This window comes from Saimiri boliviensis, chromosome 16 (genome assembly GCF_048565385.1).
Source record: "Saimiri boliviensis isolate mSaiBol1 chromosome 16, mSaiBol1.pri, whole genome shotgun sequence".
Taxonomy (NCBI): Eukaryota; Metazoa; Chordata; class Mammalia; order Primates; family Cebidae; genus Saimiri; species Saimiri boliviensis.
Window position 1 is genome coordinate 64,721,984 of NC_133464.1, and position 13,050 is coordinate 64,735,033.

At 43.9% G+C, this 13,050-nt stretch overlaps 2 protein-coding genes across 4 annotated transcripts in view; one reads left to right on the forward strand and one right to left on the reverse strand.

Moving 5' to 3' along the window:
• GPALPP1 (GPALPP motifs containing 1) overlaps positions 1 to 9,688 on the reverse strand; it is a 45,368-nt gene extending 35,680 nt beyond the window's left edge. For all 3 annotated transcript variants that reach the window (XM_039473299.2, XM_039473300.2, XM_039473298.2), the window contains exon 1: positions 9,476 to 9,688. In XM_039473299.2, the coding sequence (XP_039329233.1) occupies positions 9,476 to 9,563 (88 nt within the window). In that variant the 5' untranslated portion in view covers positions 9,564 to 9,688. The remainder of the gene's footprint in view (positions 1 to 9,475) is intronic.
• Positions 9,689 to 9,747: 59 nt separating this feature from the next.
• Positions 9,748 to 13,050, forward strand: part of NUFIP1 (nuclear FMR1 interacting protein 1) — a 46,018-nt gene continuing 42,715 nt past the window's right edge. The window contains exon 1 of the mRNA XM_003934366.4: positions 9,748 to 10,191. Within this exon, the coding sequence (XP_003934415.2) occupies positions 9,783 to 10,191 (409 nt within the window). The 5' untranslated portion in view covers positions 9,748 to 9,782. The remainder of the gene's footprint in view (positions 10,192 to 13,050) is intronic.

The window sequence follows — 13,050 nt, forward strand, 5'->3', positions numbered from 1 at the left end:
AAAAATACTAAAAATCAGCTGGGCATGGTGGCACGTGCCTGTAGTCCCAGCTACTCAGGAGGCTGAGGCAGGAGAATTGCTTGAACCCAGGAGGCGGAGGTTGCGGTGAGCCGAGATCGCGCCATTGCACTCCAGCCTGGGTTACAAGAGTGAAACTCCGTCTCAAAAAAAAAAAAAAAAAAAAAAAAAAAAAAAAAGGCCAGTGTGGCTAAAGAGAAGCAAAATGACAAGATGAAGTTGGATGATATAAAGGGGCCAGACTCTATGCTTTGAATTCCAGGTAGACCACTTAATAGCTGTGTGATTTGGATGAGTTATTTAACCTCCCTATGTTACACTCTTGCTTTATAAAATGAGGTTAATAATAGTTTCAACCTCACAGGACTGTTGTGAAGATTACATCAGTTAATATAGGCAAAGCACCTAACAAAGTCTTTGGCATATAGTAAGCGCTCAATAAATGCTAGTATAGGCTATAATAAGGAGTATGGGCTTCCCTTTCCCCTTCCATTTTCTGTTCCCTTTCCCTAACAGGCAAGGTATCACTGTGTTGTCCAGGCTGGAGTGCAGCGGCTATTCACAGGTGTGATGCCACTGCTGATCAGCACAAGAGTTTTCACATACTTTGTTTCTGACCTGGGCTGGTTCACCCCTCCTTAGGTAATCTGGTGGTCCTTCGCTCCCAGGAGGTCACTATACTGATGCTGAACTTAGTGTGGACACCAGATTGCATAGCGCACTATAGGCCCAGAACTCGTGGACAAGTGATCCTCCTGCCTCAGCTTCCTGAGTACCTGGGACTACATGCATGCACCACCATATCTAGCAGGAGTTTGGATTTTTAATTACAGTAGGCAGTCATTGGGAGGTTGTGTATCAGGAGAGACATGATATAAATTATCTAAAACAAAAACAAAACAAGCAAATGAACAAAACAGTCTGCTTGTGGACAATAAAGAGAGATCAGCAACAGGGGATATGCATTAGAAAGCTGATAAAAAATGGTTTGGGCCAGGTGCAGTGGCTCATTCCCATAATCCCAGCACTTTGGGAGGCCGAGGCAGGCAGATCACCCAAGGTCAGGAGTTCGAGATCAGCCTGGGCAACATGGTGAAACCCTGTCTCTACCAAAAATACAAAATTAACTGGGCATAGTGGTGTGTGCCTGTAATCACAACTACTCGGGAGGCTGGGACAGGATTGCTTGAACCTCGGCAGTAGAGACTGCTGTGAGCTGAGATCAATGTGGATATGGTGGTGATAGTTGTTCAACCATGTGAATGTATTTAATGCCACTGAATTGTACATTTAAAGACAGTTAAGATGGTAAATTTCATGTTATGTATATTTAATTACAATTTTAAAAAACTTAAAAAGAAAAAAAAAAAAGAGGCTAGGCACATGGCTCACAGTCTAGCACTTTGGGAGGCTGAGGCAGGTAGATCACTTGAGCCCAGGAGTTCAAGACTAGCCTGGCCAACATGGTGAAACGCTGTCTCTACTAAAGATACAAAAATTAGCCAGGTGTGGTGATGTACACCTGTAATCTCAGCTACTTGGGAGGCTGAGGCAGGAGAATCACTTGAACCAGGAGGCAGAGGTTGCAGTGAGCTGAAATCATGCCACTGCACTTCAGTCTGGGTAACAGTGAGACTGTTTAAAAAAAAAAAAAAAAAAAAAATCCTCTTCCCAGCCAGCCATCAGGTTTCTTCCAGACTCCATACAAAGGACTATGGTTAACTACATTCATGCAGGTCCTGGCTTCCTCAATTCCCATAAATCCTGGGCCCTTCTTAAGGAATTTTGCTTTTGAGACAGGTCTTGTTCTAACACTCAGGTTGGAATACAGTGGTGTGATCACAGCTCACTGCAACTTCAAACTCCTGGGCTAAAGCAATCTTCTTGCCTCAGCCTCCTGAGTAGTTGAGACTGCATGTGCATGCTACCATGCCTGGCTAATTTTTAAGTTTTTAGTAGAGATGAGGTCTTCTTATGTTGCCTAGGCTGTTCTTGAAGTCCTGGGCTCAAGTGATCCTCCCACCTTAGCCTCCCAAAGTGCTGGGATTATAGGCATGAGCTACTGCGCCTGGCCAGGAATTTTTACTCTGTCCTCTAGTTGGCCAAAAGGAATCTACTGAGTACCCACTTTGTGCTGGGTACCCTGCTGGTATTGGGAATTACAGAGGCTTAGGAGGTGGTTCCTTTTCTTACGGTTTAGTGGGGCAAACCAGCAAGCAACCCAGCACAGTAACTGCAGATAGAGAAAACCACATGTACTCCCATCCTTCACCACAAACACTGTGGTCCTGGCACCAGCAGGACCAGCAGCAGCAGCAGCAGCAGCTGGGAGCTTGTCAGAAATGCAGAATCGCAGGTCTCACCCAGATCACCTGAGTAAGAGTTGGCATCTTAACAAGATCTCTGGGTAATCCATATACATGTTCAAGTTTAAGATGCACTGCTACAGAAGACAGAAATAGGGTGACCAACTGTGTTGGTCTGTCTGGGATTGAAGGGCTTCTTGGGATATGGGATTCTTAGGGTTAAAACTGGGGCAGTCCCAGGGACTAAGGGGTTAACTTAGTCTTTGTTTCTGAACTTGGAATACATTAAAATCCTGAAAGGGGAGGAAAGAAGACAAAGAGACTGGGTAGGACATTGAAATTTTTTTTTTTTTTAGAAGTTCATATCCTGTTTTAAAGATTCTGATAGGAACTTTCATTGGGAATCATTAAGCAAAGATGTTAGATAAGCATCTAAGTTTTTATATAAAAACTTTCACCCTATGGGTGGGAATATCATCACTTAAAGAAGAGAATAGAGTATTAAAAAAGAGGGCTTGGGAGACAGCTTGGAGAGTCTTTAACACCTGAAGGTTTAATAGAAGATAAACTATTTGAGGAGATGCAGAGGAGCTGCCCAAAGAGAAGACAGAAACGAGGAGTATGGTATCACAGAAACAGAAAGAAGGGGTGTGTGTGTGTGTGTGTGTTTAAAGATAGGGTCTTGCTCTGTGGCCCAGGCTGGAGTGCAGTGGCATGATCCTATATCACTGTAGCCTTGCCCTCCTGTGTTTTTGATCCTCCCACTTTAACCTCCCCAGTAGCTGGGACTACAGGTGTGCACTACCACGCCTAATTTTTTAATTTTTTAGTAGAGATGTGATTTTTGCTATGTTGCCCAGGCTGTTCTCAAACTTCTGGGCTCAAGCAATCCTCCCATATCATCCTCCCAAAGTGCTAGGATTTATAGGTGTGAGCCACCATGCCCAGCTGCATGAGAGTTTTAAAAGGAGTAGGTAATATTAAAATACTTTTAAGCATCAAGTAAGAGAAAGACTGAAAAAGTTCCATTTGATTTAGCAGCATGGAAGGATCTATATACATATTACCTCTGAATACAAATGCAAAAAACAAAAACAAAACTAAACCTTCAATGACATCTGTTGCTCTTGGAATAGAGGCCAAGATCCTTCACATGGTCTCTCCAGTCTTTATTTGCATTACTGCCAGAATGTGGCCATCCAGGCAGCAGCAGCGATCTCATCTACCCCTCACTTTTGCTGCTTCTGTTACCTGGTCTTCTCTTGTTGCTGCTGTCCACTATGTCCCATCCTACCTTAAAGTCTTCAGACATGTTGTTCCCTCAGTTTGAGTACTCCCTCCCATCCCTCAGTTTCATTCATTTTGCTAGTTTTCAAAGTTCAGTACAAAACTTAATCTTGGGATTCACGTGTTATGGACCTCCTCATGTGATTAATATAAAGTCACACAGTTTTCCAAAATACATGGTTTTCTTCTTAATGTAAGTATTCTTAAAATTATTTACTCTTTGTCGTTGTTGTTGATTTAGGGTCACTGTTCAGAAATATCACATCATATATATCTTTAGACAATTAGAAATGTGAGGCATTGAGGAGAGAGCACTGTTTTCAGACATTTTACTTCACAAATTAGACTCTGAATTCAAGTTTGTTTGTTTGTTTCTTTCTTTCTTTCTGAGACAGGGTTTTCAAACATTTTGCTTCAGAAATTAGACTCTGAATTTAAATTTCTTGTCCTTCCTTCCCCACTCCCCTCCCTCCTTTCTTCCTTCCTGTCATCCAAGCTGGAGTGCAGTGGCATGATTGTAGCTTACTGCAACCTCCAACTCCCAGGCTCAAGCAATCCTCCCACCTCAGCCTCCCAGGTAGCTGGGACTACAGGCATGCACTACCTGTATTTTTTGTAGAGATGGGGTTTTGCCATGTTGCCCAGTCTGGTCTTGAACTCGTGGGCTCAAGAGTCTGCCTGCCTCAGCCTCCTCCCAAAGTGCTGAGAACAACCACTCCTGGCCCAAGTTTCTTAAAACTGGATGCACAAGCGATAAGCATATGAAAAGGTGCTCAACATCACTAATCATTAAGGAAGTGCAAATCAAAGCAATGAGATACCACTTCACACCCATTAGGATGACTATAATAAAAAAAAAAGGCAAAAAGAAATTAACAAGCACTGAGAGGATGTGGAGAAACTGAGACCCTTGAACACTGCTAGTGGGAATGTAAAATGGTGCAGCTAATGTAGACAACAGTATGCTAGTTTCTAGAAAAAAAAAAAAAAAAAAAAAAAGTTTTTTTTTTGAGACCGAATCTTGCTCTGTTGCGCGGGCTGGAGTGCAGTGGCAAGATCTCGGCTCACTGCAACCTGTAGCTCCTTGGTACAAGCAATTTTTGTGCCTAAGCCTTCCGAGTAGCTGGAACTACAGGTGCGCACCATCATGCCTGGCTAATATTTGTATTCTAGTAGAGACGGGGTTTCACTATGTTGGCCAGGCTGGTCTTGAACTCCTGACCTCAGGTGATCAGCTTCCTTCCGCTTCCCAAAGTGCTGGGGTTACAGTTGTCAGACGCCGTGCCTGGCTTCTCAAAACACTGTAGAATTACCCCATAGTCCAGCAATCACATTTCTGGGTGTAAGATCAATAGAAATGAAAGCAGGGACTTGAACAGATTGTTTGTACACCCATGTTCATAACAACATTATTCACAATAGCATATATAGCAACCCAAGGGTCTAACAACAGATGAATAAACAAAATGTAATCTGTACAGTATACACATACATGGAATACTGTTCAGCCTTAAAAAGAAAGGAAATTCTGACATGCTACAACATAAGTGAAGCTTGAAGACATCATGCTAAGTGAAATAAGCCAGTAACCAAAGGACAAGTATTGTATAATTCCATTAAATGAAGTACATAGAATAGTTCAATTAACAGAAAAAGAAAGTAGAATGGTGGTTACCAGGAACTGGGAGAGAGGGGAGAATGGGAGTTATCATTTAACGGGCATAGGTTTCAGTTTTGCAAGACAAAAATAGTTCTAGAAATGGATGGTGGTGATGATTGCACAACAATGACTGTACCTAGTGCCACTGAACTATATGCTCACACATGGTTAATATGACAGATCTTATGTATATTTTACTGGAATAGACAAGAAATAAACTAGATGCATATATATGGTTGCCTGATTTATAAAGAAGGTGACAGTGGAGAAAGGATGGTCTGTTCAATAAATGGTGCCAGGATACTCTTCCCAGTCAATAAGTTTTCATCCCTAACTCACACCACATAGAAACATCAATTCCAGATGAATTACAAATATAAATGTGAAAGCTGAAACAATAATGCTCTCAGATGAAAACACAGAACAGCTTTATAACCCTGGGGCTGGCAAAGTTGTCTTGAATAGGATGCAAAAAATTCTATTATAAAAGAAAAAAAAGTCCAAATATATAAAAAACTTAAGTTCATCAAAACATACCAACACGAGTGAAAAAACAACCTCAGAATCAGAGAAGGTATTTCTGATACACATATCTGGAAAATGACTCATATCCAGACTGCATAAAGAATTCTATAAATCAATATGAAGACAGACAACTCAATGGAAAAATAAGCAAAAAACGAACACAGCACATATTCATATGGTCAAATAACACATGAAAAGATGGTTAATTTCATTTGTCACCAGGGAAATACAAATTAAAACTACCATGAGATACTGTCACCAGGGAAATACAAATTAAAACTACCATGAGATATTGTCACCAGGTATAAAAGAAAAAACTAAGTATTAGTGAAAATGTGGAACAACTAGAATTCTTGTACATGCTGAGAACTTTGGTAACTTTGGAAGCTGGGAGTATCTACCATAAGACACATACTACAATGCATAGCAGCACTTTTTATATCAGCCTCCAAATGGAAATTACTCAAAAGTCCATCCACAATAAAATGGATAAATAAATTGCAGAACATTCATCCAATGGATGACTATATAGCAATGGAAAGAAACAATCTATAATATTTCAATTTCTTTAAAGACCAGATTATTAACTTCAACAATCTATAATATGCTAATTTACATGAATGAATCTCACAAAGTAATGCAGTACCAAGATAGGAAGCCAGTTACAAAAAGAAAACATGCAAAACAAATTTGTGATGTTATCTATCAGGACAGCAATTACCCTTTGGTTGTAGGAGGGATGGTGATGCAGGAAGTAACTGAAAGATGGTCCAAGTGCAGCTTCTCTGATGTGATACAGTGAATGTGAAGGCCATTGGTACTGGCAAACTTCTTAAAAAGCCAGATAGATGAAATAAAAATGATATATGAAGATTTTTTTGGCAACTGTTTTGGGTTTAGCCATCTAGGAGGTTATGAAGGGAATGGAATTATAGCAGGGGGATTATGTGTTCAAAATGACACACTATGCGTAAGATATTGTGCTTGACAAAGGGGTGAAGTCATTCAACAAATATAAACCAAGAATCTTTTATGTGCCAAGCAGGTTGTAATACAACTCCTTCAAGTAGAGGTCAATACACACATCACACACACACAGTGTTAAGTGCTGGAAAGAACGGAGAACAAACACACACAAGAAACAAAAAGAAGAGAGTAGAGAAAGACAGATGTACTTGACATAAAAGCTGGTAGAATGATGGAAGCAAACCATAACAAAATTATCTATGCAGGTGATAGTGTTTGCTTATCTGCAAATCCTGCCTTGGTTTAAAACCAGCAAATATGGGCTGGGTGCTGTGGCTTGAGCCTGTAATCCCAGCACTTTGGGAGGCTGAGGCGGGCGGATCACCTGAGGCTGGGAGTTTGAGACCAGCCTGGCCAACATGGTGAAACCCCCTCTCTACTAAAAACACAAAATTAACTGGGCGTGGTGGCGCATGCCTGTAATCCTAGCTACTGAGGAGGCTGAGGCAGGAAAACTGCTTGAAGTCAGGAGGTGGAGGCTGCAGTGAGCTGAGAGCAAGCCACTGCACTCCAGCCTGGATGACGGAGCGAGACTCCATCTCAAGGAAATAAAAATCAGGAAATATGGTGAACTAGAAACAATATACGCATAGGAACCCAACTAGATAACTAAGTTAATCATAATTTTCTTCAACCTTGGTTGAATGAAATCTTTCTTGCTAAAATAAAATTTATTTATTTATTTATTTATTTATTTATTTTGAGATGGAGTCTCACTCTGTCACCCAGGCTGGAGTGCAATGGCATGATCTCGGCTCACTGCAACCTTTGCCTCCTGGGTTCAAGCAATTCTTCTGCCTCAGCCGCCTGAGTAGCTGGGATTATAGGTGCACACCACCAGGCCCGGCTAATTCTTAGTAGAGATGGAGTTTCACCATGTTGGCCAGACTGGTCTTGAACTCCTAAGCTCGTGATCTGCCCACCTCAGCCTCCCAAAGTGCTGGGATCACAGGTGTGAGCCACCGTGCCTGGCCTTATTTTATTTTATTTTATTTTTTCAAGACGGAGTCTTACTCTGTCTCCCACGCTGGAGTGCAGTGGCACCATATTGGCTCATTGCAACCTCCGCCTCCCGGGTGGACAAGAGCACGCCACCATGTCCAGCTAATTTTTTGTATTTTTTTTTTTTTTTTTTTTTTTTTTTTTTTTTTTAGTAGAGATGGGGTTTCACCGTGCTGGCCAGGCTGGTCTCTAACCCCTGACCTCATGATCCGCTTGTCTTGACCTCCCACAGTGCTGGGATTACAGGTGTGAGCCATCGCGCCCAGCCTCTTTTTTTTTTTTTTTTTTTAAAGCTATGTTCTACGGGAAGAAAAGCCTAATTTTTAATTTTTATCTTAATTCGAGACTAACTCTTGTTCTGTTACCCAGGCTGGAGTGCAGTGGCGGGATCTTGGCTCACTGCAACCTCTGCCTCTTGGGTTCAAGTGATTCTACTGCCTCAGCCTCCCGAGTACGTGGGACTACAGGGGCCTGCCACCACAACTGACTCATTTTTGCATTTTTAGTAGAGAGGTGGTTTCATCATATTGGCCAGGCTGGTCTCGAACTCCTGACCTCTAGTGATCCGCCTATCTCGGCCTCCCAAAGTGCTGGGATTACAGGCTTGTGCCACCACGCCCCGCCAGAAAGCATGATTTTTAAAATGGTTATAACAGAAATTAGATTAGGAGGAGGCCTGTAGTAGAAACATGGCCTCTGGGCAGACAAGGAAGACAAATTAGATTCAGAAATGGCAGGGTTACTCTTTCAGATTTACTCTTCTCCAACTGAGTTGTCAGTCCTAGTCTACAAATGTGAACAAACATTAAAGCAGATAGGTATGCATGGCAGAATGTCAGAAGCATTTGGTATACACGAAGTGCCTGTTGCGTTTTCTGGTAGAAGACCATAGTGCATTGGTGGAGACAGATATGTCGACAAATTATTCAGATACAAGTGTACTAAATATGCAATGTAATTAGGAAAAAACCCGAGGGCAAAAAGGCCTGACAATGCTTCGGGGAATTTGGAATGGTTTTATTGTGTGACATTGAAGTTGGCCCTTGAAGGATAGGTAGAAGTTTGTCGGTTACGTTTAGAAAGGCAACCAGAGGAAGCCCGTAAGCCTGGAGCGTTAAGGAACTAAGCAGAAACGCAGGCTGGTTTGAGTACTGGGCTGTGTGTGTCAGATGCAATAATAGAATGAGAGGCTAGGAAGGCAGCTCGGGGCTGGAGAGAACAGGATCTGCAAGGTTCTTGTACATCAGAAGGCAATACGGCACAGAGGTTAGGAGAACCGCTTCTTTCTAAGTCGCGCTCCATCACTTGCTAGCAGTATGATGTAGACCCTGGCATGGGTGTACACATTTGCAACTTGGGAAAATAGTCTTTTCCTTATAGGGATTAAATGACTGAATGAGTATCAGTCAGTTAGGGCGGCGTGCAGCTCACATTAAGCGCTACATGAGAATGTATTGTCATTAGGAAGATAACCACGCCAAAACTCGGTTTCCCTACTGCTATCGTTTAGGAAGAAAAGCTCTCTCGGGTCGGGCCATGCCCACTCCCCACCCCTCCGTCCTCCTAGGCCTCCGACCTTTCTGCAGCGTGCAGAGCCCGGCCAGGGAGCGGGTAGACAGGCCTGGTGGGCTGCGGAGACGCCGCCGCTTACCCGGGCTTGGATCCCGCTCTTCGTCCTCCGCTGTTCCGCGGGCCTTGAAGCCGGGCGGCAGGGCCGGTCCGATCAGGTCCCTTGCCATCCGCGGTGGCGGACACTGGTCACAGATGCGAGTCTCTCCAGGTACGTCAAACCTATCCCAAAGTAATCTCGCGATCCGCAAAGAAGAACGGAAGGTTTCCCGGCGCCGACTAATGACGTAAAGTCTGTGGTTGGCTGGGCCGTGCAGTTTACGGTAACGGAAGTGACGTCTAATACTTGCGCCACAGTCGCGTGCTATACTCAGGACCCGGCGGAAGGTATGGCTGAGCCGGCTAGTGATTTCGTAAGTCCTGCCGGGTGGCGTGCGTCTCCCGAGCTGACTCCCACGTTAGGGCCCCAGAGCGACACTGCCCCGCGGCGGGACAACTGGATGCTGTGGACAATGCCGCCACCGCCACCGCTTACGTCTTCGTCTCCCGCAGCCGGATCAAAGCCTTCCTCTGAGTCGCAGTCCCCCATGGAGGCCCAGTCTCTCCCCGGGGCGCCGCCCCCCTTCGATGCCCAGATTCTTCCTGGGGCGCAACCCCCCTTCGACGCCCAGTCTCCAATTGATTCTCAGCCTCAACTCAATGGCCAGCCTTCCTGGAATTTCCACGCTTCCACATCATGGTATTGGAAACAGTCTTCTGATAGATTTTCTCGTCATCAGAAGTCCTTCCACCCTCCAGGTAGGCTATTCCTCCACGTGGGTCGAACCCTTTACCTTTTTTCAGTTCTTTCCTCTTTGCTTTCTCCGTTTCCTCTCTCCACTCTGCCTTGCCTCTGCACTCTTGGAGTTTGGTCATTAGTGTCTCAAAATACGTCTGACTAGAATGTTTCCCTGTTGCCTGTTAATTCCATTTAGCAGTTACTTATTGAATTCCAACTATGTATCAGAATCTGGGTATATAGCAGTGAGCAGAACGTACAAAAAAATTCTTGTCTTTGTGGAGCTTAGTATGAATATCTCTTGTTTAGGAAGACAATAAGCAAAATAAAATATTGTGCATCAGAAGATTGTGAGTGCAGTGGAGTGAGATAAAGAAGAATGATAGGTAGTGTGGAGTTTGTTTGTTTTTTTGAGGTAGAGTGTCCTGTCTCTCCGGCCGGTGTGAAAAGTAGTGCGATCTACTTCACTCCAGCCTATGCAACCTCTGCAGAGAGGCTCACTGCAACCACTGCCTCCTGAGTTCAAGCAATTCTTATGCCTCAAACTCTCGAGTAGCAGGGACTACGGGCCCACGCTACCAGGCCCAGCTAATTTTTTATATTTTTAGTAGAGGTGGGGTTGCGCGGTGTTGGCCAGGCCTTCCTGGATCTCCTGAGTTCTGGCAATCCGCCCTCCTCGCCTCTCAAAGTGTTGGAATTACAGGCGTGAGCCACCTCGCCTGGCCAGGTAGTGTAGTTTTAAATGTCATTGTTAGTCAAAGGAAGGTGACATATTAGCAAAGACTTCAAGGAGGTGAGGGATCACAACCATACATACATCTGGGAGAATAGGCGTACAGGCTGAAGGAACAGCAAGTGCAAAGGCCTTGAGGCTTAGACGCTATACATCAGAATGGGAAGCAGTCTGGCTACAGAGGACTGAGCCTGGAGTGTAGAAGATGGGGGAAGAGGATAAGACCTGGTAGGCCTTTGTAGACCTGGTAGGCCTTTGTAGATTGTGGGACACTGACTTTTACTGTTCTGAGGTGGATAGTAGAGGGGAGTGACATGATCTGATTTATGTTTTAAGAGGCTTAATGTGTCTGTTTATGGGAATTGACTGAAAGGAAAACTGGTTAGGAAGCTATTGTAGTTACTTGTCTAAATGGGAGATACTGGAGACCTGGACCAGGGTGAAGCTTAAGGGATGGTGAGAAGTAGTCGGATTCTAGATCCAGGGATGCCTTGGAGCTCTTGGGGGTTCAGTTACAGACCACTGCAGTAAAGCAAGTTACACACTTTTTTTTTTCCAGTGCATATAAAAATTTTCCTGCAGATCATATGGGGCAAAAACTTATTTTTACGTTATATCATAGTCTGTTGTGTGCAATACCATTATGTCAAAAAAAAAAAAAAAAAAAAGAACTTACGTACCTTGATTAAAAAATCTTGATTAAAAAATACTTTAGGCTGGGCAGGATGGCTCACACCTGTAATCTCAACACTTTATTTATTTATTTATTTATTTTTTGAGGCAGAGTCTCATTCTGTTGCCCAGGCTGGACTGCAGTGGTGCGATCTTGGCTCACTGCCACCTCTGCCTCCCAGGTTCAAGTGATTCCTGCCTCAGCCTTCCAAGTAGCTGGGATTACAGGTGCCTGCCACCACGCCCGGCTAATTTTTGTATTTTTAGTAGAGATGAGGTTTCACCTTGCTGACCAGGCTGATCTTGAACTCCGGACCTCAAGTAATTTGCCCTCCTTGGCCTCAGAAAGTGCTGGGATTCCAAGCGTGAACCACTGCATCCACCCTAATCTTAGCACTTTGGGAGGTTGAGGCAAGAGGATTGCTTAAGCCCAGGAATCTGTGACCTGCCTGGGCAAGAAAGTGAGACCCCCACCTCTACAAAAAATAAAATTAGCCAGGTATGTTGGGATGCCTGTGGCCCCAGCTACATGGAAGGCTGAGGCAGGAGGATTCCTTGAGCCCAGGAAGTCAAGGCAGCTTTATCAACTAAGTCAGGCGTCCCCAAACTTTTTACACAGGGGGCCAGTTCACTGTCCCTCAGACCGTTGGAGGGCCACCACATACTGTGCTCCTCTCACTGACCACCAATGAAAGAGGTGCCCCTTCCTGAAATGCTGCGGGGGGCCGGATAAATGGCCTCAGGGGGCCGCAGTTTGGGGACACCTGAACTAAGTTTACGTATATTATAAATCCTTTGTTCACATTTCAACAGTATTCACAGCATCTTCTCCAGGAATAGATTCCTTCTCAAAAAAGCACTTTCTTTCCTCATCCGTAAGAAGCCACTCCTCATCCATTAAAGTTTCATCATGAGATTGCAGCAATTCAGTCACATCCTGTGGCTCTACTTTAATTCTACTTCTCTTGCTGTTTCCACTACATCTAAAGTGACTTCTTCCACTGAAGTCTTGAACCCTTCAAATTTATCTGTGAGGGTTGGCATTTCTTCTTTCAAACTCTTGTTAATGTTGATCTTTTAACTTCCTTCCATAAATCATGAATGTTCCTAAAGGTATCTTGAATAGTGAATCAAAACCTCCTTTCTAGGAGGTTTTTAATCTACTTTGCTCAGATCCATTGGAGCAATCACTATGAATTTCTTTCACGAACTTTTTCAGTCAGGCACGGTGACTCACAACTCTAATCCCAAAACTTCAGGAGGCCAGAGCAGGAGGATACCTTGAGCCCAGGGGTTTGAGGCTGCAATGAGCTATGACTACACCTTTACGTTCCAGCCTGGGTGACAGAGTGAGACCCTTTCTCAATAGTTGCATTCACAACTTGGCTAGCCATTTGGCACAAGAGGCCTAGCTTTTGGCTTGTATCTTCTTTCAACATGTCTTCCTCACTAAGCTTAATCTGACTTTTGATTT